Here is a 25,661-nt window from a genome sequence, read left to right as displayed (position 1 = left end):
TTGTCAACCAGTCAGCTTGTTTATTTCCAGAAATCCCAACACGACTAGGGGTCCAAATGAAAATGACTGGACACCCAGCTTTAAGGAGGTCTGAGGCAAGAACTCTGACAGCTGTAACCAGTGGGTGGGGAGAGTAGCACTGGTCTATAACTTTAAGGCTGCTAAGGCAGTCACTACCGAGTAGGATACTCTTGCCAGTGCAAGAATGAACATGGCTAAGGGCTAGTTTGATGGCCATCAATTCAGTAGTGAAGACACAGCAGCCATTTGGCAGGGAGTGGAGTTCACTACATTGTGCATGTGTGTACACAAATTCTGTTTGTCCATCGGTTGTTGAGTGATTGGTTGCTTCTGAACCTGGATACATCCCAAGGACAGCCAAGAACAGGTGGCAAAAAATGTAAACACAGTTCTAGGTCACTATTGTGGGAGGTAGAGCTCCCTTCCAACCATATGCAAGACTTTCATAATCAAGACGGGACAGAATCATGGCTTTGTAGAGCTGCAAAATGATACAGCAATCTGCACCCCAGCTAGCGTTACTGAAGCAGTGAAGTGTATTGAGGTATTGCCAGCACTTTCACTTAGTTGGCACAGGTAGGGAAGCTATGTCAGCTGGGAATCTAAGACTAGTCCCAAAAGGTGGTGCGTCTCAACTACAAGTAGTAATTGATCATCTAGGTAAAGCTCCAAGTATGGGTGGGCAGTACGACGACAACAGAAATGCACGACACGAGTCTTGTCAGATGAAAATCTAAAGCCATGGTTGAGAGCCTATGACTGTGCCTTTCGTATGATACCCTGTAGACGACACTTGACAATAACCACACTATACCAGTAATAAAAGCAAAAATCGTCGGCATATAAGGAGGGCGGTACCGAAGACCCCATAGCCACTGTTACACCATTGATGGCCACCAGAATGAGAGGGACACTCAGTAGAGAGCACTGCGGGACCTCTCTTCTCTTGGATGTGGAGATACTTAGTGATGCACTCAGTTGAACATGGAATTTACAGTGCAACAGGAAGTTCTTGACAAAAATTGGGAGTAGACCCCACTCGAGTAACACAGTAAGGATGTGGTGGTGGCATGTTGTACCTTAAGCCTTCTATAGATAAATAAACAAGGGGGGGGGGGGGGGGAGGGACTCCAGGTGAACCAAATTATCTGTGGTGGGTGAGGGGTAGCCTTTGCAAAAAGGCATTTCGAGATGCAGCAAACAGGCTCCGAAACTCAGGGAGCCAATACAGACATTTGCTCACCATGCGTTCGAGCAGCTTATCAAGAACATCGTTAAGTCTGATTGGGCAACAACTGACCATCTCGAGGGGGTTCTTACCAGGTTTCAGTACCAGAACTATCGCACTTTCTCATCACTGGGATGGGAACTCACCCTCAGTCCAGACCCAATTAAAGAGGGCAAGGATGTGGTGCCGAGAATCAATAAGAGCTGTTTCAGCTTTTGGCTGTGGATTCAGTCTGGCCCTGAGGCCGTATCAGAGCAATGGGCTATGGTACTGGAGAGTCCCCACTCACTGACTGGAGCATTATATTGCTCCAGGTGTCAGGTAGTGAAAGAGAGGTGCATTTGCATCTCCGCTGTTTTATGATCCGAAAGGCAAGTTGGTAGTTCTCAGATGCAGATGTGCGAGTGTAATGCTCAGCAACAGCGACTGGATCAGTGTAAATGGCACCATCTACGGAAACACTTTGTACATCTGCAGGGAACTGGAAGTCATAGAGTCATCTGATCTTTGCCCAGATCTGTGATGAAGAGGTTTGTCATCCAATGGTGAAAACGTACTGTTCCCAGGATTCTTGCTTTCATCATTTTATGAGGTAGTGAACACAGGCACGGAGCCGTTTAAAGACAATGAGGTGCTCCGTGAAGGGTGCCACTTACGGCATTGGAGAGCCCACCTACAATCTCTAATGGCCGCTGCGATCTCTGGGGTCCATGAGGGTACCGCCTTCCGACGGGGCATCCCAAGGCTGGTTGGTTGGTTTAAAAGCGGGAGAAGGGACCAAACTACGAGGTCATCGGTCCCTTGTTCCTAATAAAACAAAAAGGAAAGAAGGGAAAAGCCACAAGAATGAAGGAAATGCAACAAACACTAAAAGGAACAAAAGAGGACAAGAAAACAACATAGAGATGCTAGAAACAGAAGAGAGTAAAACATGAAAGCAGATTATAGTGGCTGGCAAACCACAAAAATAAAAAGGGAAAGCCAGCCACTCTGAAACACATTACAACCACCATCCTAAAAGCACTACGGTGGAGGGCACAGAGGGGCAAAGGACATGCGCTAAAACCTACGTAGAGGTATAAAACCCACTCTCACGGATAAAACATGAAACTAAAGCTGCTGTGGAGGCATTGTCACCCAACACCGAAGGCAGGGTGCTGGGAAAGTTAAAAGTTTGCTGCAGAGTGGTTGGTTGGTTGGTTTGTGGAATTGAAGGGACCAGACTACTAGGGCCATTGGTCTCTTTTTCCATAAACTTTAAACACCCACAAGGAATAAAAACAAACAATGGAGATGACAAGAGACGACAAAGGACAAGAAAGACACAGACAGAGACCAGACAAAATGAATTAAAATCGCACTGAATGTAACAGTGGTTGGCCGACCATAGAAACAAAACGAAAAGCCAACAACCAAGAAACACACTAAAAAACCCAGTCTAAAATCACAGGCCAAAGGCCAGACTCAAAACAAAAAAGGACAAACACTTAGATCAAGCGATAAAAACCCCCTGCATGAATAAAACTCAAAACTAAATCTGCCATTGCAACGTCATCTGATAAAAGCACAGGAAGCATATCAGGCAGCGCAAACTTTTGCCTGAGCAGAGTTAAAAGCTGGCAGTCCAACAAGATGTGGACCACAGTCAAAGCTGATCTGCAGCGACATAAAGGTGGGTCCTCGCGGTGCAATAAATGGCTGTGCGTTATCCAGGTGTGGCCAATGCGCAGCGGGCAGAGGACAACAGACTCCTTGCGAGAGACCCACAAGGAGGAGCGCCACGCACCGGTAGCCTCCTTGATGGCCCGAAGTTTGTTGGGTGAAGGAAGGGTGTGCCACTCTTCACCCCAGGTGCAAAGTACCTTTTGCCGCAAAACTGACCTGAGGTCACTCTCCGAGACGAGAGCGAGGGACACACTGGTCGATACTGCTGCAGAGCGGCTAAAAGTGGGCAGTCCAGCAAGTGGTGGACAACTGTCATTTGGGAGACACAGCGACACTGAGGTGGGTCCTCCCGACGGAGTAGGTAACAATGTGTTAGCCACATATGGACAATGCGGAGCCAGCAGAAGATAACTGATTCCCTGTGAGAGACCTGCATGGAAGATTTCCACACATTCACGGTCTCCTTAATGACACGCCAGTTTGTTGTGCGTGCTGTTATGCCAATCCATCTCCCAAAGCTGGAAAACCCTGTGGTGTAAGACAGAATGCAGGTCAGCTTCGGAGATGCCTATCTCCAGAAGCGGTTTCCGCGTCGCCTGTTTGGCCAGCCTGTCGGCAAGTTCGTTGCCGGTGATTCCGATGTGTCCTGGGTTCCACATAAACACCATGGAACGGCGGGACTGTTCCAGGGCACAGATGGACTCCTGATTGGATGTACCAGAGGGTGGTGAGGGTAGCACTAGTTGATAGCTTGTAGGCTGCTCAATGAGTCAGTACACAGCAGAAATGCTCTGCCAGGGCATGAGCGGATGCACTCAAGAGCACGAGATATGGCCACCAGCTCTGCAGTGAAAACACTGCTGCCAACTGGCAAGAAGTGCTGCTCAATATGTCCTCTATGAACATATGCGAAGCCTACATGACCATCAGCCATTGAACCGTCTGTGTAAACCACTTTAGAGCCCCGAAACACATCAAGAATCAAGAGGAAGTTACAGCAAAGAGTGGCAGAGTTAATTCGCGTACACTATGGAGGCATATGTGAACGGACCGCAAGTAGAGGTGGTAAAGGGAAGGACTCCAGTTCAGAGGGAAGGGACCGCATGCGAACCGCAATCGTTGGCCCTGGTCTGGGCCACCGATGCTGGAGACGGACTGCCGCGGGTGGGAAATGGAGACGGTAATTCGGATGCTCAGGGGAACTATGAATGCCTGCTGTGTAACTGGCGAGCAGTTGAGCACATCTGATCTGCAGCAGAGTGACACCAGCCTCCACCAGTACGCTCGTCACCGGACTCTTCCTAAAAGCTCCTGTCGCTAATCTAACCCCACAGTGGTGCACAGGGTTGAGTAAATGCAACGCTGAAGTGGCTGCCAAACCATAAACCACACTCCCATAGGCAATTCGGGATTGGACAAGGGCTCTATAGAGCTGCAGCAGCGTACAGCGATCTGCGTCTCAATTGGTGTTGCTCAAGCAACGGAGGGCACCGAGGTGCTGCCAGCACTTCTGCTTAAGCTGAAGAAGATGAGGGAGCCAAGTCAATCGAGCGTCGAAAACCAGTCCTAGAAATTGATATGGCTCCACTACAGTGAGTGGATCATCATTAAGGTAAAGTGCGGTTTCTGGATGAACAGTACAACACCGACAGAAGTGCATGACACAGGACTTTGTGGCTGAAAACTGGAAGCCATGGGCTAAAGCCCATGACTGCACCTTGTGGATGGCTTCCTGAAGGTGCCGCTCAGCAACAACAGTACTGGAGCAGCAGTACAAAAAGCAGAAGTCGTCTGCATACAGAGAAGTTGAGACGGAGGGCCTGACAGCTGCTGCTAAACCGTTAATGGGCACTAAAAATAGAGACACAATACAGAGCCCTGTGGGACTCCATTCTCCTGGATATGGATGGAACTATGCGAGTCACCAACTTGGACATGGAAAGTATGGAGCAACAGGTAGTTTCGCATAAAAATCGGGAGTGGTCCCCAGAGACCCCACTCATACAATGTGGCAAGGATATCACGTCGCCAAGTCGTGTCATATGCTTTATGCAATTCAAAAAAGATGGCAATTAGGTGCTGCCCCATGGAAAAGGCTGTTCGCATGGCAGACTTGATGGACACACGATTATCAGCGGTAGAGCGACCCTGGCGGAAGCCACCCTGACATGGAGCCAGAAAGCCACGTGACTCCATGACCCAACCTAACCGCCGACGTACCATATGTTCCAGCAGCTTACAAAGAATGCTGGTGAGGCTGGCGAGCCGATAGCTAAACACATCAAGTAGGTTTTTATTGGGTTTGAGCACCAGAACAATGGTGCTCTTCCGCCATTGCAAAGGAAAGACGCCATTGCACCAGATCCAGTTGAAGATGATGAGAAGATGTCACTTGTAGTCAGATGAGAGATGTTTAATCATCTGGCTATGGATGCGAGCAGGCCCAGGAGCTGTGTCGGAGGAATGTGCAAGGGCGCTGGGGACCTCCCACTCTGTAAATGGGGCATTATAGGATTCACTGCAGCGTGTAGTGAATGAGAGGACATTCCCTTCCAGCAGTTATTTGAGAGTGCGAAAGGCTGGGGGGCAATTCTCTGACACAGAGGGTTGAGCAAAGTGCTCAGCAATCACGCTTGCATAGGTACATAACTTGCCATTTATGGTAACACCGGGGACAGCAGTTGGGGCCTGGTAACCGAAAAGATGTTTGATCTTTGCCCAGACTTGGGAAGGTGACATGGCACCCAATGGTGGAGACTTATCTGTCCCAACACTCCTCATTCCGTTGTTTGATAAGGTAGCGAACAAGGGCACGGAGCCATTTAAAGGCTATGTGGTGCTCCAGGGAAGGGTGCGCTTATGCCGCTGTAGAGCTCGGTAGAGCTCACCGACAATCCTCAATTGCTTCAGCGACTTCCAGCAACAACCAAAGGACTGCCTTACGCCTCGGGCACCCTAAAGAGCGAGGGTTTGCATTTTCTGCCACAGAAACAATTGTACTAGTCACCTGCTCAACCATCACATAAATGTTACTGTGTGGGGGAGATTCAGCTGTGACAGCAGAGGTGAAAGTTCCCCAGTCCCATGACAGCAGAGGTGAAAGTTCCCCAGTCCACCTTGTTCAAAGCCCATCTGGTCAGGCGTCCGTGTGCCTGACGCTGGGGCAGTGACAGGAAGATGGGTAAGTGGTCACTACCACACAGGTAATCATGTGCTCTCTGGTGGATAGATGGGAGGAGTCCTGGGCTGCAAATTGATGAATCAATGGCCGAGTAACTACCTCGAGCCACACTGAAATGTGTGACGGCCCCAGTACTTAAGAGGCAGAGGTCGAACTGAAACAGTGAAGTTTCGACATATCTGCCTCAGCCAGTACCATATTTACTCTAATCTAAGCCACACTTTTTTTCCGGTTTTTGTAATCCAAAAAACCGCCTGCGGCTTAGAATTGAGTGCAAAGTGGAAGTTCTGAAAAATGTTGGCAGGTGCCACCACAACTAACTTTTGTCGTCGAATATATGTAGCGCTTCGCAGGCACAAAGATAAATACTGGCACCAAAACCTCTGTGTCGGTAAATAAATTTAAAAAAGGTGGAAGACGAGCTTTCTTTCTCCGCCCTGAGTTTCGACCACTGCCTTTTCATACATTATCCAATGAAGTAAATACAAATTCCGTATTATTCATCTTCGAATGTAGCAGCATTTCAATGTACTACGAAAATCCGACTAGCAAGACCGTCAGTATGGCCAACTCTGCGTTCTGAATTTTTTCCTACCTGTGAGAAGAGATGGTTGGTAATAGGAACTTTTATGAATTGTGAATCACATGCAGTATTCTCTTCACCATAATAATAATACCAATATAAACATTTTTCCATGTATTCTTTCATGTTTGCTGCTATCTCATTTAAATCCTGTCTGCCTAATAAACTACGAAAATAGAGTGAGACAACAGCAAACGCGGAAGAATATACATATCATGTCATGTTTATATTCGTATTCTTATGCCGAATAGTGATACAGTCAGAAACGAAGCACGGAAATTGATTAGATTTTTAAATTTAAGATGACTAATTTCTGTGCAGAATGTAATGTACTAAAGAGGCGTCTGCAAAGTTTTTCAAATGGAGAAAAATTTTCGCTAAACTCTCATTCATATCATCTATCATACGCAGTCTATTATTTGGTTCTTGTTGATTATCAAAGAAAGCAGCAGTGTAAGTAACAACAACAAGCTGTCTCTTGCCATTGTTCCGCTAATGAGTCGATTTCTCTCTCTTTTTTAAAATAAAATTGTAAGCGGCAGTAGTGCGCACAAAAGCAAGCCATGCCGCTAGCGGCAACAGGTCGTAAACACTCATTATCAGAATGCGACAAACAATGCATGACAGTACAGTAATGCATTTTCAGCTTTGAGTGACGTAAACGCCTATTAACAAACAGAACGGCACTTATCAGATCAAAGAAAAACAAGCAATCAATTCAAACCAGACAAAGCACGTGAAAAAGGAAGGGTACCCATATAAACATGGACGGAGCGCCTGACGCATAGCAACGGCTACCTGGTAAAGCTTAACTGCTAAGCCTACGACTCGAACCAAACTACTATAGCTGTATCGTCATTCATTCGACCTAAATTGTGTCTCATATTACAATGGACCAACTTTGTTTCAATTTGGAGGCGCGGCCTAAACATCTCTCTCCCCTTGAATTTCGAGTCTCAGATTTCAGGTGCGGCTTAGATCCGAGAAAATTTTTTTCCTAGATTTCAGATTTCGAGTCTCATTTTTCAGGTGCAGCTTTGATTTGAGTGCGGCTTAAATTTGAGTAAATATGGTAAGCACGGTGCAACCCCACAAGGGGTTATGGGCATTTAAATCTCTGAAAAGTAGGAAAGGTTTAGTGAGTCAATCAATCAGTGCAGTTAATACATTCAGAGATACTACACCATCTGGAGGAAGATATACATTGCAGACAGTTATTTCCTGTGTCGTCATTATTCTGACAGCCACAGCTTCAAGGGGGGTTCAAAGGGGCACAGGGTCACTACAGACTGAGTTTAGGACATAAACGCAAACTCCACTTGACACTATTAGTCACTATGGTTCCTGTAATTATCCCTTATAACTGCGAAGGGCAGGGGTCTGCATTGTTGGAAACCAGGTTTCCTTGAGGGCAATGCAGATAGCAGGTGTAAAGCTTAACAGTTGCCATAGCTCAGTCAGACGGTGGAAAAAACTGCCGTAATTCCACTGGAGGATGACATCATGAGACTGGGAAGGCATGGAACATTAGGCAGTTTACGCCTCAGAGTCACCAGCTGTCACCGATTTGTTGTCTGAGCAGTGTATACGTATTGTGTCCGAGGGTCTGGCGAGATCTAGGTCGGCAGCGGATGCCATAATCTTCACCACATCCTCAGCCGCAGAGCTTTTAGATAGTGGTGGTGTGGGTGCCACCGCAATTTCCTTGGTCTTAGGGGTTTGCTTTTTGGATTTCTCTCACTGCTCCTTGGGTTTCCCTGGCTGGGAGGACTTCACTGGCTCAGCTTTCGGGACTGAGGGTGAGCGTGAAGCCCTATGACCAGCTGCTTTTGGGCTCTTCATCCGCTGGCGGGTGTTATCTTTCCCACTAGAAAAAACAGGGAAGGGAGTGACCCAAGGGACCCCTTCCTAGCGAGAACAGCCGAAGAAGTTGTACCCTTCTCCGGCTTAGAAGTGGGGACGGATGTCCCCATTGATTTTGGTGTGTGTGTGTGTGTGTGTGTGTGTGTGTGTGTGTGTGTGTGTCTCCTGAAGTAGGTGGTGCAGGAGCAACAGGGAGGGAAATGCCCCCACCATCAAGGGGGCAGGTGTAGTCTTCTTGCTCTGAGAGGTGACCTGGGTTGGTGGAGCTGATGGTGCCAGAACTGCTGTAGTGGCAGCTTAAGATGATGTCATACGCACAGGATGCAGGTGTTCAAATTTTGTCTTAGCCTCAGTGTATGTCAATCTGTCCAGGGTCTTTTACTCCATGATTTTCCTTTCTTTCTGGAGAATCCTGCAGTCAGGCGAGCAAGGCGAATGGTGTTCTCCGTAGGTGACGCTGACGGGAGGTAGGCCACACGAAGTATTGGGATGTGATGAGCGTCCACAATATCGGCATGTGACGCTGGAAATACAGCGGGAAGACTTATGACCGAACTTCCAGAACTTAAAGCACTGCATCAGGGGAGGGCTATAGGGCTTTACACCACACCAGTAGACCATTCCCTTCACCTTCTTGGGCAATGTATCACCCTCAAAGGCCAAGATGAAGGCTCCGGTGGCAACCTGATTATCCCTCAGACCCCGATGGACACGGCGGACGAAATGTACACTTGCCCGCCTAAATTGGCGTGGAGCTCATCGTCGGGCTGCAAAAGAAGGTCTCTCTAAAATGATACCCTGGACCATATTTAAGCTCTTATGGGGCATGAAGGTTACAGAAACATCCCCAGCTTGTCACAAGCGAGTAACTCCCGTGACTGGGCAGAGGATGCTGTTTTGATCTAGACTGACCCAGATCTCATTTTGGACAAGTCCTCCACCTCCCCAAACTTGTCCTCTAAATGCTCAACAAAAAACTGAGGCTTCGTCATGAAAGATGACCCATCAGCTCTCGAACATACAAGGTACCGGGGTGAATAAGATCCGCCGCCATCCTTATCCTGACGTTCCTCCCATGGTGTGGCAGTGGAGGGGAACAATTTGGGGTCGTACTTCTGTGCATTGAATTGAGCTCGTGATCGCTTAGAGACTGCTGGTGTTTCACCACCAGCAGATGATGGACTATGCTTCACTCCCCCTCATGGGTGCCACCCAGCCGCAGCAGCAAAGGCCAAAAGGCCACCTGGCAGGATGGCCATTGCCGGGAGTCCCGATTCCCCTGGGGGATGGACATCTACTCCTTGGCATATGTGGAGAGTTAACAGCACAGGCATCAGCAGAGTGACCCCTGTGGACATGGTGCTACAACCCATAGGGTACAGGGCGGCCCCACCACAACGGACTGGCTACCATGCTAGATATCAGGTGCAAAGAAGTCCATGGTCATCGTTGACGCAGAAATCGGCACTGCATAGTGCATGGTTGAAAACGCACCCAGGAAGATGTCCTCGCCCAAGAGATGGAGAATGGAGAGGACTGCAATGCAACGACGAGAAAGTGGGCTACAGATCTCAATGCACAATGGACACGACACACCTTGTAAGGTGCCGTTCCCCAGTTGGCTCGCTCTTCGGGAAAATTTTGAAGAATGGAGTTCAAACCCTACAGGGGACCATCACAAAGGCCAAAACGTGTGAAACTACGTTTAGTCGCCTCGTACGAAAGGCAGCAATACCTCGGGCCTAATCTAACTTCCAGACCCGGAGGGAGTGATCTTGGGTTGAGGCATATGTTTTTTTATTTGGTAAATTTAGTACAGGTAGTACAGTATCTGGCCTGTTAATCATCAACAGTGATTGCAGCTGGTTGTCTAGAAAACATTTGCACTTGCATACTACAATCGTAGGAACGGAAGATTGGTCAGCTTTGAAGGAAGCCGTTTCCACGTCGTGGGTGTGAATTTATTCGCACCACTTCATCTACTAGCTGAGAAATCTATTTTCTTCGTTCCCTCCTCCAAGGTCCCACAGATTAGTACCAACCATTAACCTTGCCTCATTCAGGTCTATTAGATTTCATTAGGGACATATGTTACCAGTAGGACTAGCAACGTGCTTTGCGAATAATGTCCAAACTCAGTTACTATTTGTGTTATCACCATGGTCCCACTAATTATGCCTTTCAACCTTGAGTCCGGTAACCGCATGCTGTTTAGTTCGTCTCAGTACATGTATTATTATTCCAACGATGAGATGGTGGAAACATCATGTCTATTACTGTTAGTGAAACAGTGCAATTCTAAACCGAACATTTCACAATTAGCGGTGTCAGGACGAATCATGCAGAACAATATCTGTCAGAGGAGTAATGTACCTACAGTGGAACAGCGTGCAAGACTGACGGTATGTTTATACTGTATGCGCTCTCCACCAGCCAATACTAGTTGCGAGCGGAATAACGTGCCCGTGACAGACTCCAATGCACAGGAATACACATATCGAATTTTCTCATTGTAAACCTCTATACTAGTGTGGCAGAAGTTTGGCACACACACAAACGAATGTGTGTATATGCTTCTGGTTCTTGGTGCATCTTATAACCGGGCTCGTGTTGCCACTTGTGAATTTGGTGCCAGATACCTTCATCAATGCCATCCACATAAAAATGTGTTTAATCACCTTGAGCTGCGCCTTTGGGAGTGAGGCTCCCTCCTTCCATCATCATGTGACAGAGGTCATCCATGGACTTGCCATACTCCAGCTAACTGAGGAAGCTATTCTGGAGGTCATACACCAAGAACATCCAGCTGTGTGTCTCGCAACAAACAGTCGGTAACGTGCTGCACCCCTACCATTATACTTTCACGCAACAACTGCATCCTGCTGATCGCCATCAGCAGATGCAATTCTGTAAATGCTTCCAACAACGGCAGGAAGCCAATGATGACTTCGCGAACACCGAAATATAGTCGGATGAAGCAGCATTCACTTGTGTGGGAGTCTTCAATATTGCACAATGCTCACCATTGGTGTGAGGTTAACCCATACGCCACCCACAACCATAGATATCAAGTTCACTTTGGTATCATCGTCTGCGCCGGAATATTGGGCGAAAGGCGTTTAGGTCCCTACATGTTGCCTGACTGGTTGACTGCATGAAGGTATCATGCGTTCCTCTCCTAGTATCTGCCTGACGCGTTAGAAGATATTCCACTACATGTTTGGCAGAGGATATGGTTCCTACATAATGGTGAACCTCCACACACTGTATTTGGACAGAAGATTTCCAGGGAAATAGCTCACACATGGAGGCTTAGACGTATGGCCACTGCGTTGAACTGACCTAAATCCCCTGGATTCTGGATTTCTTCCTGTGGGGCTGGGGACACCTGAAGGAGTTCGTATACTCTACTCCGCCAACGAATGGGGAAGAATTGGTAGTGTGTATTCCTGCTGCTCTTGTTACTGTGGATACAGCTTTTCTGCGAAGGGTCCAGAGGTGTGTGATCTGGTGGGTTGCACAATGTTTGGACGTGCAGGGAAGTCACTTTGAGCATCTGTTTTTCTGAAGACAACGTATACTGTTGTGAAGATCATGTTGTCATTAATATGAACATTATTATTGTCACTGGTTGACAATGTGCGGCAGCTGAATCCTCATATTACATGTGGTATAAATGACAAGTAGATGTGTGTGATTGACCTTTGCTATCATCTTTAGCATCTCGAAATTGGTATTGTTTCTATAGTTATTCTGTCCTATGACAGGTCATTTGTTTCAACTGTCTATTTCTTATTTGTCTAACAACTTGTTTGTTACGTTCAGCATTATGAAGTGTTGTAAATTTAGAAGCAGCACCACCACGCAGGATTGAACCCTCAACCTTCTGCATGCTAACCCAAAACTCTAACCAGTGCACCAACTGTACAGGACAACTACTGTGTGCAAACGGAGGTAATAACCATACATGTGGTGACAGTGTTGCCAAATTGCCACTCTTCAACTTCCTTTTTCTGCCGGTTGTACTCGCCGGCCGAAATTTTGTGAAAGACTTAAGATTTTAGAATCAAGTCGATTTACAGCAAAGAAGAGTGAATCTTTGACACTTGTGCAGGCAAAGTCAGAAAACCATTAAACAACTGTCAGAGATCCCGAGATAAGTGCCAAGAAGTGGATCTAAATGCATCAACAATTTTATGTGCTGTAGTTGTTTACACAGGGGAATGTATTGTAATGAGTATGGCCACAGCACGAGCATCATTTGAGAAACACACTGAATCAACTCTTATTTGTGTGGGCTATTTTTGACAGTTTAGTTTTATCCTCGTGCGTGAAGTGTCATTGTAAAACAAATCATTATGTAGCTAAAATCCGATAAAGAACCTCTACAAAACTTTGGTAAATTAATCAAGAGGCCTATGGGATTAAGTAGATTTGTTGGTCATCGTCATATGGAGCATTTCCAGGGCCCTGGACAAAGATCATTACCCATTACACACCATAATCAACTAATACTCTCCGCCATTTCCTTTCTTGATTAAGTAGTAATCTTATGTCGAAGCACAGTCACACATATCAATTTCCCAATACAACCATGTTAAAAATATAAAGAATTCCACCCCACAGTATTTGGAAGACAAATTAATATTATTAAAGCCTACATTATAATCATTTTAATTAAGGTGCTCATTTATGCCAACTGATACACAAGGTTCCAATAATTGATTACTAATGACAGCAGTTGCCACACAGGATTTTTACAAAACAATTATTTTAGTTTGCTATTCCATCAAGATGAAATGTCATTAAAATGCTTTGGTTTTAGTCGAGCGACTCTAGCAAAATGAATGACTTCTGTGGTAATAATTTGGCTGGCAGCCTGAGAACTATCAGCGAGATTTGTACTTACTGACTTGGCTCAATTTTCAGAAAACAGGAAGAGGCTAGGAGTTGAACTGTTTGGTATAAACATTTATTGAGAAATAAGGAGGCAATGCACAAATTAAAAATGTGACACACTGTCCAGTGATGTCTCACCAAAGTATCTGGAAGGAACAGAAATTACTCCGATATGTTAAAGCTGTCAGTTTTTGCCTTATTCAAAGTGGATTTAATGAATTAAGAGAGTTATGCTCACAACCTGACTATTGTGTGATTATATGCTTATGTGATGATTTACCTGAACTGGCAGTAACCACTCAGTTATCATTTACCCTAAGATTCCAACTAGGATTAATTGCATGCAAGCTGCAAACAATGGATAACTGTGGTTTTATTATATAGGCCATGAACATTTAAATGGTGTGCTTCACAGTGCCCGATAACATTACACATTTGCATCAAAGTACTCAAAGACTGCAAGTAAAATTATGCTTTAAGGGTAGGCATTCAGTGTATGAAGCTGAGAACTACAGCTGAAGGAACTATGTTGCAGGGTCAATAACAAATGATTTCAATCAGACCATAAACTGCAATTTTCTCGGAATTATAATGAAAAGACTCCAAGACAAGAGAATAAAACCATCAAATCAATTTCAAACATGAATGAAAAATTTAAGTGACACCAGCAGAGACATTAATTATCAGATAAAATTGATTTGATAAAAATAGTTGATAAACTGAAGTAAGCAATACTGGTTCTTCAAGTCACAACCAAAAGGTAACCTTTCAACCTAATCAGGACCTCGAGCTATGCTGCAGCTCAGTATGGGACAGAAATCTAGTATCAACAAGTTTGGCTAGCAAAAAAGTTTGAAATTTTAGCAAAATGCAAAGATTGATAAACCAAACGGGCACACCCCTAAGTGATTCTACGAAGAGCTACAGCACACTAAAAATAGTTTAGGAAAGCTGGGCAGGATCAGTCAGAATGTTTATTATGGTGTCTTGAGAACTCCAGTGTTGGTGGATGAAAAGAATCAAACTATTATAGGATTTTGTCAAAATCTCAAAGATGATGCCAAGACTAACAATGGAAAAATGCTGCCAGAAAAACATCCAGCTTCAATAAATCACTAATTTAAATCCTACAACTTAATAATCTCAGAAGAAGTAAATGCCCTAAAGAGAATGAAGTCAACAAGTCTTTGTATTATCAAATAAAGAATCAGATTAATCAAATGAAATTTGATATCTGGAATGTTCGAGGACCGCGGGGAGGGGGGGGGGGGGGAAGAACTAAAACAACATGAATAATAATTACTCGCAATTAAGTTAATGGCTTCCTGTTTACAAACAAAAATTAAAAAGAGTCTGCTATGATCCTACTATATACAAATTCCACTAAAACCAAAGGTACAATTATTTATAAAGGCCTACCAAACAAGTACCACTAAATTGCCAAGATCTTATCTCAATGAATAAAGTAACATAGAGTAATAACTGTGCAAAACTGACATCTGTCAGTATTATCCCTTGTCATTGTCACAGGTGCATCATTTTCAGAAGCAACAAACACCTAGTAGCACCAGATACTAACTAAATGGTTACAGCGTGCATCAACTCCATTTAATCACCTGTCAAACACAAAGCTGACCTCACAGTATAATCAATGAGTAGGTCACTTACACCGCTTTTGCATTTTAGTGATACCAAAAAAGGGCATTCAAATTACTTTCTGCTCTCTTTTGCAATAGTCCTCAAAACATCTTTCAACCTCAGGAACATTCCACTCTACTGCAGTTAAACATAGTTTAAATCACTGGAATTTTGAATGCTACACAATGACAATGTACACTGCAAACATCTGTTCCCAAAAATATACATTTTTAACCAAGAACTGCTACTAAATGTTCCTGGCAAAGTGCATATACGGGATGAAATTGAGTATCACTGTGAGCAGAATGTATGTATCACAGCAGAAACACCATAACAGGAAAATTAACATTCATAATGGAACTGATATGAATCCCGATTTGGAGGACACTACAGGGTTGGCTAAAGTGAACCATATACTGAAGGCACTGTGTGTTCACATTATTAAATTCGGTTATTTGTGATAAGAATGGTCTCGCTAGAAGAGATTATCCGAACTACGTGGTAAACAGTAGAAGTATAGTACACTTTGTTTACTAACATCACATGACAGAAGATAAGCGAGTACAGCTGTAGCGAAATGTACGGCTTTCACAAGACTTAACAAACACGTTAACTGAAACATAAAATAGCGAACACTGCTGAAAGAATCTCAGGATACTAACGGGCAACTATGGAGAAACTAACCTGCAAAACTACTTCCACTTCATAGCTATTGCCTTTTGACTTCTGATGCCCTTGAAATTTAGATCCATTATATAGTAGAGATCTCGTAACGCCTGGCTGTTTCGAATTTGCTGGGGGTGGAGGCACGATATCAACTTTCACAGGCATTTTTCTCGAAAACTATTATCTGCGCAATTCCGCCAGAAAAGTGACTGCCGAACTGTTGAAAGATGGCGCTCATAGCGTAAATTCCAAAAGCGAAATTGAACTGGGAAGTGAAATGAAAAGACGAATAACAAAAAATTCGATAGTCATTTACAAAAACAGAAAGAAATGATCAAGATATCCCTGTGACATTGCTTTCATGAAAATCTAATTTTTTATTTATGTCAAACATTGGGCATTCTGGGGAGGCAACATGGCGGACATGTGTGTTACACACACACATGAGGAAGAGAATAATTCAACAAATGTAGGAAATAAACAGTGGGTGAGATTAAATGTCGGCGGAACATATTTCCTGACTACCAAGACAACTTTGTCACGTGATCCTAATTCCTTTCTGTTTCGGCTGTGTCAGGAAGACTCAGACCTCATATCAGATAGAGTGAGTGTCGTGTGTTTTCATTGATATGTATCATGTATAGTTTCATTTATGAAGTTAGAAATAATAATCTATGTGTTTGCAGGACGCAACAGGAGCGTACTTAATTGACAGAGACCCGATGTATTTCAGTCCCATACTTAATTACTTAAGGCATGGAAAACTAGTCATCAATAAGGACCTTGCTGAAGAAGGTTAGTGTGCAAAATGTAGTACTGTTCCGTAGATTTTTTTTTTAGTACACGTTTGAGGAGGACAGAATCACGTAGTACTGAGAATATTTCTACTTCATGATAATGTTGCTGTCAGATTGTGAAAGGCATTTGGTTTGTATCTTCTGTATGTAGTTGATTTTTCATTGTACTGTTTTTCCGCACTAGGCTGGTTCTCATGAGTGATTTATAAGCAATTTCCTTTTTAGAGTCTTCGGCTCGTGGTCTAGTGGTTAGTATTGCTGCCTCTGGATCACGGGGTCCTGGGTTTGATTCCCAGCTGGGTTGGGGATTTTCTCCACCTGGCAACTGGGTGTTTGTGTTGCCCTCATCATTTCGTCACCATTCATGTAATTGGCGAGATTGGACTGAGTAAAGATTGAGGATTTTTATGGGCGCTGATGACTACTATTTACTATTAACGTTGCCCATAAGATAATTAATATACAACATAAACAGCCAAGGAACTAAGACGTTTCCCAGGGATATTCCCAATGCTACTTCTACTCCTGTCAGTTACTCTCCATCCAAGATAAGATGTTGCATCCTCCCTACCAAGAAATCTTCAATCCGGTCACATATTTCATCTGATGATTTTGTGTTTGATAATAAGTGTGGATGTGGTATTGAGTTGAATGCATTTTGGAAATTGAGAAATACTGCATCTTGAAAAGTACTCCTGCTACTTGTTTGAAGGATCTGTGATATAATTAACAGAGGGACGAACTAAACTGCAAATTGGGTATAAAGTGTGATAACAATTCCATCGGGTCATGGGGTTTGTTCAGTTTCAACGATTCATGTTGTTTCTCAACGCCACTGACACTAACACTTACTTCACTCATGTTTTCAGTGGTATGAGAATTAAATTGGGGCAATTTTCCTGAGTTTTCCTTTGTAAAGGAACATAAGTATCTTTATAGTGTCTGTATACCATAGAGGATCTCTCCCCATCATGAACTGTTCTACGCGGTACATACATTGTCAGTGCATGGTCAACTGTTCTTTTAAACTTGAGCTCTAATTCCTCTACTTGCTCCTATCTTGAGTTAAAAGTTCCTCAGTGAGTGATGATACTACTGCTTCTGTGTCTAGTTTGTTGAACATATAAATCTTTCTGCTTGATTTAGTTGCACTTTGCATTTTGCTGTTCACTGAGCTGCTAATACTGCTTCATGGTCACTGATAAGCAGTTTTGATGTGATCTTCCTCAGAGACGCCGTGTCTGTTTGTTGCCATTATATGTCACATATTTTCACAATGAGTGAGGTTCTGAACTATCTGTTCTAGGTAGTTTTTAGAGAAGGCATTGAGTAAGGTTTCACAGTATGTCTTGTCATGCCCACCAATAACAAAAGTACAATTATCCCATTTCATCGTTGGATGATTAAAGTCTGCTCTATTGATTACCATATGAGTAAGGAACTTATGTGCAAGCGGATTGAGATGTTATATAAAGTTTTCAGTTAAATGATGAGGTGCGTCTAGTGCTTGATACAATGTTTAGTATGCTAACACACTGTGTTAAAACAAACATAGTGTTTATATGCTGGAGCACAGGAGTAATTCAAAGGAAACATCTGAAGAGTTAAAACAGAAAGAGCTTAATTTGTTGCACATGGGAGTCTACTTTCTGCAAGAAAGAGGAGAAACTGCTGTTCATGTTATGTTGGATATTTGAGGCAAGTGATGTCATATATGAAAACTTTGCCAGAGCTTGAAAAACAAGTTTTCAAAGTCAAATAAACATTTATTCCATGCCTAAGTCAACAGGGAGATGGTAAATACACACTTTGTGGATGCAGCACAACACAGGTGGAAATGCTTGATAACAGATGTTAATTTGTGAATAATGGTATAGAGTGGAGTGATACACTTGGTAACTCGGAAAGTGTGGTTTAAAGAACTAGTTTGTCCAGGGATTCTTTATTATTAAGTGTTTGGGGAAGATTCCATTACAATTTAGCTTCATGTGGGATAGTTTGTTTTTTCTGTGGCTAAAATTTGGTTATGTTGCCCATTGTTCTGTGCTTCAGCAAATGTCTTTTATTAGTACTTAGGCCTAGTTAAAATTTGTCCTCTTACAAGGTGTACATTAAAGGTATTAAGAGTTTGGGCATCTGTGACAATTGCCGTAATGGGGGAATACTTAAGTGTTGCATTTCTCATCAGCATTGTGATGGCAACCTTCTATTTGATTTGTTCTGTGATTCTTGTATTTCATATCAACTGGTTTTCAGGTGTTCTTGAAGAGGCAGAGTTTTATAACATAACAGATCTCATTGGACTAATTAAGGACCGGATTTGTCATAGAGATAGTAGACCGCTTCGAGATTCTAAGAAACATGTGTACAGAGTTCTTCAGTGTCATGAGGATGAACTCACACAGATGGTATCGACGATGTCGGATGGATGGAAATTTGAGCAGGTAAAATTGTATATTTATGTTATTTTATATGTTTTTGCCCTAATACATTTATTAAGAGCCTTCACCTTTTAGGGACCGATGAACGTAGCAGTCTGGTCCCTTTAACCCCCACAAACCAACCAACCGTCTTCACCTTTTGTTTGGTTTATCTGTCAGCTAACTGAAACTATCTTTTCTGTTTTTTATGTTCAGTCACTTTCTGTAGTTGGTAACTGTTAGGTCATGTAAATTGATATTGACAGCTTACTCCTCACTCCTTGTTGTTAATGTTACTTTGTGGTTGTTATGTGCTTGTGTGTGCATCTTCATATTAGTTCACATACTGATTTTTGTTAAATAAAACATTTTTTTACAAAGTGTTCACCATAATTATATTTAAAATACTCAACAAAAGGCTGCGGGCCAAGGACCAGTTGTGAAAGCAATATTTTGTAAATGTCAATAATAGAAATTGTGCTTAGAAATGCGGAGCGTGTTCATAAGTTATGTGTGCACTGACCAGTTTTTTATTTTTGTCAGTTGATCATACTAGTGTGCAGACTGCTATTTATTTTATATGTTCGAGCCTAAAAGTGAATGGTACAGCCTCAGCTGGACTCCCAGTAGTTGAAAATTTGATCGGACAAGAAAATTATTTGATGCGTAAATTTTCCATGAAAAACTGTGGGATGATGGAGAAAACTGTTAATCACATCCAGTGATATTGGATGTTTCTTGGAAGAAAAGATACAGAAAAGCACATTCCCAGATTGTACTCTTTATGTACGAGATAAATTATTTCCATATAAGGGATACAAATACGGCAGCCGAAGTTTGGACAGCCCTAAAAAAGCATTTGAAGACTCTGGACCCTCACATAGGAGTTAGCTTGTTTAGAACATTAATCACAACCCATAAGATAAATGAAAGTCAGTAAACAGCTGTTGTGATCAAATCGTAATGACCGAATTTAAGTTAAATGAAATGAAGTTCCTTGTCAGTGAAGAGTGCAGGGGAACTTTATTTCTTTCTGCATTGCCTGATCATTGTCAACCAATGTTTATGGCACTTTAAAACTGTGGCACATGTATCACTGGAGATTGTGTTAAAGTAAAACTATTCGAAGATGTCAAATCTGAAGATGCAAATGGAAATGAAGAATCAGTATTATATCTAAATAAAGTCACAAAAAACACATAATTGAATGCTAGAAGTGCAACAATCCCAGTCATATTGCTAAATAATGTTCTAGCAACTGCGAAAGAGAAGGAACCTCATCAAGAAATAACGATAATGGAGATGTATCCAGAAAGCTGCCAGAACACAAGAAAACCTTTCTTGCAGCAGTTTGTCAGTCTTACTAAAAGGAGATGTGGCATTTAGATTCTTGTGCCTCAACTCACATCACTAATGATGATGGGTTGATAATGCCAAGACATCCAATAACTTAGTGAACAGCATGGGAGGTGATAGCCTTGACATCGTTCACATCCCAATTTGTTCTCAGTTAGTAAAATTGTAAGTAAAGGGCATAAAGTGATGAATTAGTTCATGGGTGAACTGTTGGCTGTCAGTATCCAGCGGGCACAATATTTGGCAAACAGTCACGTTGCCATCACCAGGTGCGATGATGAAATGACTTGGTGCTTCGCTTTTAACTCCACCCCCTTTTCCCTCTCATTGGCCACTCTATTGGTCATGTGTTCTGATAGCGGTGTCCCTTGCTTTACTAAGGACGTATCCACTACCAAAATTTATCAGTGCTTCCCTTACTCGAATCTCCATAGATCCCTTTGACGCATCCCAGAAATTGGTCACCTGTGTCAGAACCTTGGTGTGGTCGTAATCCATTCCGTGTGATTTTGTCAGTTATTATTCTGTGACTGCCAACTTGTTAGGCTGCTGCAATCTGATGTGCCATTGATGCTCCTGGTAATGATCTTTGACAGTACACAACGTATGACCTGTGTATGTCTTACCACATTGGCAGCATATCTGATAGACCTCGGATTTCCGTAGTCCAAGGTAGTGTGGAACATGACCTTAGACTATGAAAATCTGGGGTCTACCGGATACCCTGTGCATACTGTTGAAGGTCATTGCCAGGAACACCAACGGCGCACCAGATTGCAGCAGCCTCTACCTTTACCTCTACCTGTACATGGTTACTCTGCAATTCACACTTAAGTGCCTGGCAGAGGGTTCATCGAACCATTTTCATACTACTTCTCTACCATTCTACTCTTGAATGACACATGGGAAAAAGGAACCTAAATCTTTCCGTTCGAGCTCTGATTTCTCTTATTTTATTATGATGATCATTTATCCCTATGTAGGTGGGTGTCAACAAAATATTTACGCATTCGGATCAGGAAGTTGGTGACTGAAATTTTGTAAATAGAGCTTGCCACAAAGAAAACTGCCTCTGTTTCAGTGACTGCCTCCCCCAACTCGCGTATCATATCAGTGACTCTCTCACCCCTATTGCGTGATAACACGAAATGAGCTGCCCTTCTTTGCAATTTTTCGATGTCCTTCGTCAATCCTACCTGGTAAGGATTCCCATACTGTGCAGCAATATTCCAGCAGAGGATGGACAAGTGTGATGTAGTCTGTCTCTTTAGTGGGTTTGTCGCATCTTCTAAGTGTTCTGCCAACAAAGCGCAGTCTTTGTTTTGCCTTCCTCACAATAGTATCTATGTGGTCTTTCCAATTTAAGTTGCTCTTAATTTTAATTCCTAGGTATTTAGTCAAATTGACAGCCCTTAGATTTGTGCGATTTATCGTATACCCAAAATTTATCGGATTTCTTGTAGTAACCACGTGGATGACCTCGCACTTTTCTTTGTTTAGTGCTAATTGCCACTTTTCACACCATACAGAAATTCTCTCTAGATCATTTTGTAATTGGAATTGATTGTCTGAAGATTTTACTAGACGGTAAATTACAGCGTCATCTTCAAACAGTCTAAGGGGTCTGCCCAGATTATCACCTAGATCATTTATATAAATCAGGAACAGCAAAGGGCCTATGACACTACCTTGTGGAATGCCAGATATCACTTCTGTTCTACTCGATGATTTGCCATCTATCACTACAAACTGTGGCCTCTCTGAGAGGAAATCACGAATGCAGCCACACAACTGAGACGATACTCCATATGCACGCAATTTCATTGTTATATATATATAAAAAAGATGAGGTGACTTACCGAACGAAAGCGCTGGCAGGTCGATAGACACACAAACAAACACAAACATACACACAAAATTCAAGCTTTCGCAACAAACTGTTGCCTCATCAGGAAAGAGGGAAGGAGAGGGGAAGACGAAAGGAAGTGGGTTTTAAGGGAGAGGGTAAGGAGTCATTCCAATCCCGGGAGCGGAAAGACTTACCTTAGGGGGAAAAATATGTCATATTTAAATATGTCTGCTTGTGTCTGTATGTGTGGATGGATATGTGCGTGTGTGCGAGTGTATACCTGTCCTTTTTTCCCCCTAAGGTAAGTCTTTCCGCTCCCGGGATTGGAATGACTCCTTACCCTCTCCCTTAAAACCCACTTCCTTTCGTCTTCCCCTCTCCTTCCCTCTTTCCTGATGAGGCAACAGTTTGTTGCGAAAGCTTGAATTTTGTGTGTATGTTTGTGTTTGTTTGTGTGTCTATCGACCTGCCAGCGCTTTCGTTCGGTAAGTCACCTCATCTTTTTTTATATATATAAAATTTTTCCCACGTGGAATGTTTCCCTCTATTATATTGATATCATTAATTTGAATCCAACAATTTCATTGTTAGTCGCTTATGAGGAACGGTACCAAAAGCCTTCTGGAAATCTAGGAATACGGAATCAATCTGAGAGCTCTTGTGGACAGCACTCATTACTTCATGGGGACAAAGAGCTAGCCGACATGAACAATATTTTCTGAATCCATGTTGGTTATGTATCAGTAAGACATTTTCTTCAAGGTGATTCCTAATGTTCGAGTACAGTATATACTCCAAAATCCTACTGCAAATTGTGGTCAGTGATATGGGTCTGTAATTCAATGGGTTACACCTATTTCCTTTCTTGAATATTGGTGTGACCTGTGCTACTTTCCAGTCTTTAGGAACAGGCCTTTGGTCAAGTGAGTGATTGTATATGATTGCTAAGAAAGGCGCTATTGTGTCTGCATACTCTGAGAGGAACCTGATTGGTATACCGTCTGGACCGGAAGACTTGCCTTTCCTAAGTGATTTGAGTTGTTTCGCGGCACCTAACATATCTACTTTTATGTCATCCATGCTAACAGCTGTTCTGGTTTCAAATTCTGGGATATTTACTTCATCTTCTTTCGTGAAGGAATTATGGAAAACTGTATTTAGTAACTCCGCTTTAAAGACACTATCATTGGTAACATTTCTATCGCTATTGCGTAGTGGTGGTATTGACTGTTTTTTGCCACTGGTGTACTTTACATATGACCAGAATCTCCTTGGGTTTTCTACCATATTTTGAGACAATATTTCATTGTGTAAACTATTAAAAGCATCTCGCATTGACGTGCACACTAAATTTCGAGCTTCCGTGAAACTTAGCCAATCTTGGGGATTTTGCGTTCTTCTGAGTTTGGCATGCCTAACAAGTTGACATTCACGAAACATTGTCTGATGGAATTTTATGGAATGGATTATGACCACACCAAGGTTCAGACATAGACGTCCAATTTCTGGGACTGTGTCATTAGCGAGTCTGTTGAGATTTGAGTAATGGAACCACTGTTAATCGTGATGTCGGATACATCCTTGGTAATGCATGGGACTCTACTCTTAGAGTGGTCAAGAAGAAGAATGAGATTCCAGATGTCGAACTGACTGTGGGAACAGGTGGAGGAACAGCAGCGGTGCGGCGAGCAGGTGCACTTGGGCACGAACCTAGGCCGGAAGACTGTCAGCGGGAGGAGTGGGAGTAGGGGTACTGTGCATTGACTGCCGATGGTACAGTTGATCAGAGGGAGAGGGGGATGAGATAAAAGTGTGATGCTGGTCCCCATCAGTCAGTTCATGAGCACACCTGATGATGGCAATGTTGTCTCCTGCTGAAACGTTGTGCCTGGTGGACACTGATATATGGCAGTTCACCTGTGAGCTATTTTGATATGAAATATGCTGGGAGAAGCTGAAGAATCACATGGCATAAAGTGATGTTTAACAAGAAAGGTGGATTCATTTACGATGCAAAAGGGGAACTAGTTGTCAGAACATCCCCAAGAATTGCATCTCTTGTTTGAATACAAGTGAACTGAAACAACGCTACTACACTAAAAGTAGTGGATTCCTATGACATCGTAGGCTTGAACATGTGAATAGCATAAGAATACTGAAGTTGGCAAAGGTTTTATTGGGAGTAAATGAAGATTTGTGGTCAGAGAGCCAGTGGAGACATCTGGTGATGGAAATTTTTATTTTCTCACATTTATTGATGATTTCTCGAGAGACAAGTTTATTTTCCTTAAGAAAATGTCTAACATCACTCAGATACTTAAAATTTCAAAGTTATGGTGGAAAACAGACAGGCAGAAGTATCAAGTTATGGTCTCTGACGATGGAAAGGAATATTCTGATGATGAAATAAAGATTTCTGAATTCTGAAGGTATCATCCACCACCTTGTAGCACAATGCAGTCCACAGCAATATGGTGTTGCGAGAGAGCTAATCGAACATTGCTTGAAAATGCCCATACCATGGTTTAGGATGCCATCTTACCAAAGGATTACTGGACTGAAGCTGTGTCTACAATTGCATACCTATCCAATCATTCTCTATCCATCACATTTGGTGATAAAATGCAATATGAATTTTGATGTGGGAGAAAGCCTTCTCTATCAAACTTGAGAATTATCAGTCACAGTGTAATGGTTCATATTCTGAAGCTGTATCATAAGAAGTGGGATCAGAAATCATAGTTGTCATTTGTAGGATACTGCCAAGTGACCAAAGGCTATTGAGTCATTGATGGGAAGGCTTGCAGATAACTGTGAACAGCAATGTGATGGCCCCTGTAGGGTTTGACCTCCATTTTTCAAAATTTTCCCAAAGAGCGAGCCAATTAGGAAGGGCACCTTACATGGTGCATCGTGTCCATCATGTGCTGAGATCTATTGTATCCTTCGTCGACGTGGATCTGCACTTCTGCTCATTCTCCAACTGTTGGGTGAGGTCACCCTCCTGGGTGCATATTTTTCCATCAACTGCGCAGTATCGTTTTCTACGCTGACAATGGTAATGGACTTGTTTGCTTGGTTGCACCTGATATCCAGCACAGTAGCCTGTTTGTTGTGGTGGGGCTGCCAGTACCCTGTTGGTTGTAGCCCCCTGGCCACACAGGGATCGCTCTGCTGATGCCTGCGCTGTTAACTCCCCACATACGCCAACGGGTAGGTGCCCATCCCCCTGGAGCATCGGGACTCCCGGCAATGACATCGTGCTAGGTGGCCTTTGCTGCAGCTGGGTGGCGCCCATGGGGAGGGCCCCTGGCCAGAGTGGGTGGCATCAGGGTGGATGACACGCAATGAAGCGTAGTACATCTCTTGTTGGTGGTCAAGCACAAGCAGTCTCTTAAGCATTCACAGTCTCAATTCAATGCACAGAAGTATGACCCCAAATCATTTCCCTCCCTGGCCACTCCACGGGAGGAACGTCAGGCTAAGGATGGCAGC

The 25,661-nt window shown here is 43.2% G+C and overlaps 2 protein-coding genes across 2 annotated transcripts in view; one reads left to right on the top strand and one right to left on the bottom strand.

Annotated features, from left to right (window-relative positions):
• Positions 1 to 15,985, bottom strand: part of LOC126457550 (glucose-induced degradation protein 4 homolog) — an 83,899-nt gene extending 67,914 nt beyond the window's left edge. The window contains exon 1 of the mRNA XM_050093957.1: positions 15,763 to 15,985. Within this exon, the coding sequence (XP_049949914.1) occupies positions 15,763 to 15,909 (147 nt within the window). The 5' untranslated portion in view covers positions 15,910 to 15,985. The remainder of the gene's footprint in view (positions 1 to 15,762) is intronic.
• A 144-nt stretch (positions 15,986 to 16,129) lies between these two features.
• Positions 16,130 to 25,661, top strand: part of LOC126457549 (BTB/POZ domain-containing protein KCTD5) — a 57,843-nt gene continuing 48,311 nt past the window's right edge. Inside the window, exons 1-3 of the mRNA XM_050093956.1 lie at positions 16,130 to 16,348; positions 16,431 to 16,539; positions 18,798 to 18,985. Of these exons, the coding sequence (XP_049949913.1) occupies positions 16,160 to 16,348; positions 16,431 to 16,539; positions 18,798 to 18,985 (486 nt within the window). The 5' untranslated portion in view covers positions 16,130 to 16,159. The remainder of the gene's footprint in view (positions 16,349 to 16,430; positions 16,540 to 18,797; positions 18,986 to 25,661) is intronic.

Source organism: Schistocerca serialis, chromosome 2 (genome assembly GCF_023864345.2).
Source record: "Schistocerca serialis cubense isolate TAMUIC-IGC-003099 chromosome 2, iqSchSeri2.2, whole genome shotgun sequence".
Taxonomy (NCBI): Eukaryota; Metazoa; Arthropoda; class Insecta; order Orthoptera; family Acrididae; genus Schistocerca; species Schistocerca serialis.
Note: the sequence above shows the minus strand (reverse complement) of the source record. Positions and strands in the feature narration are given on the sequence as shown.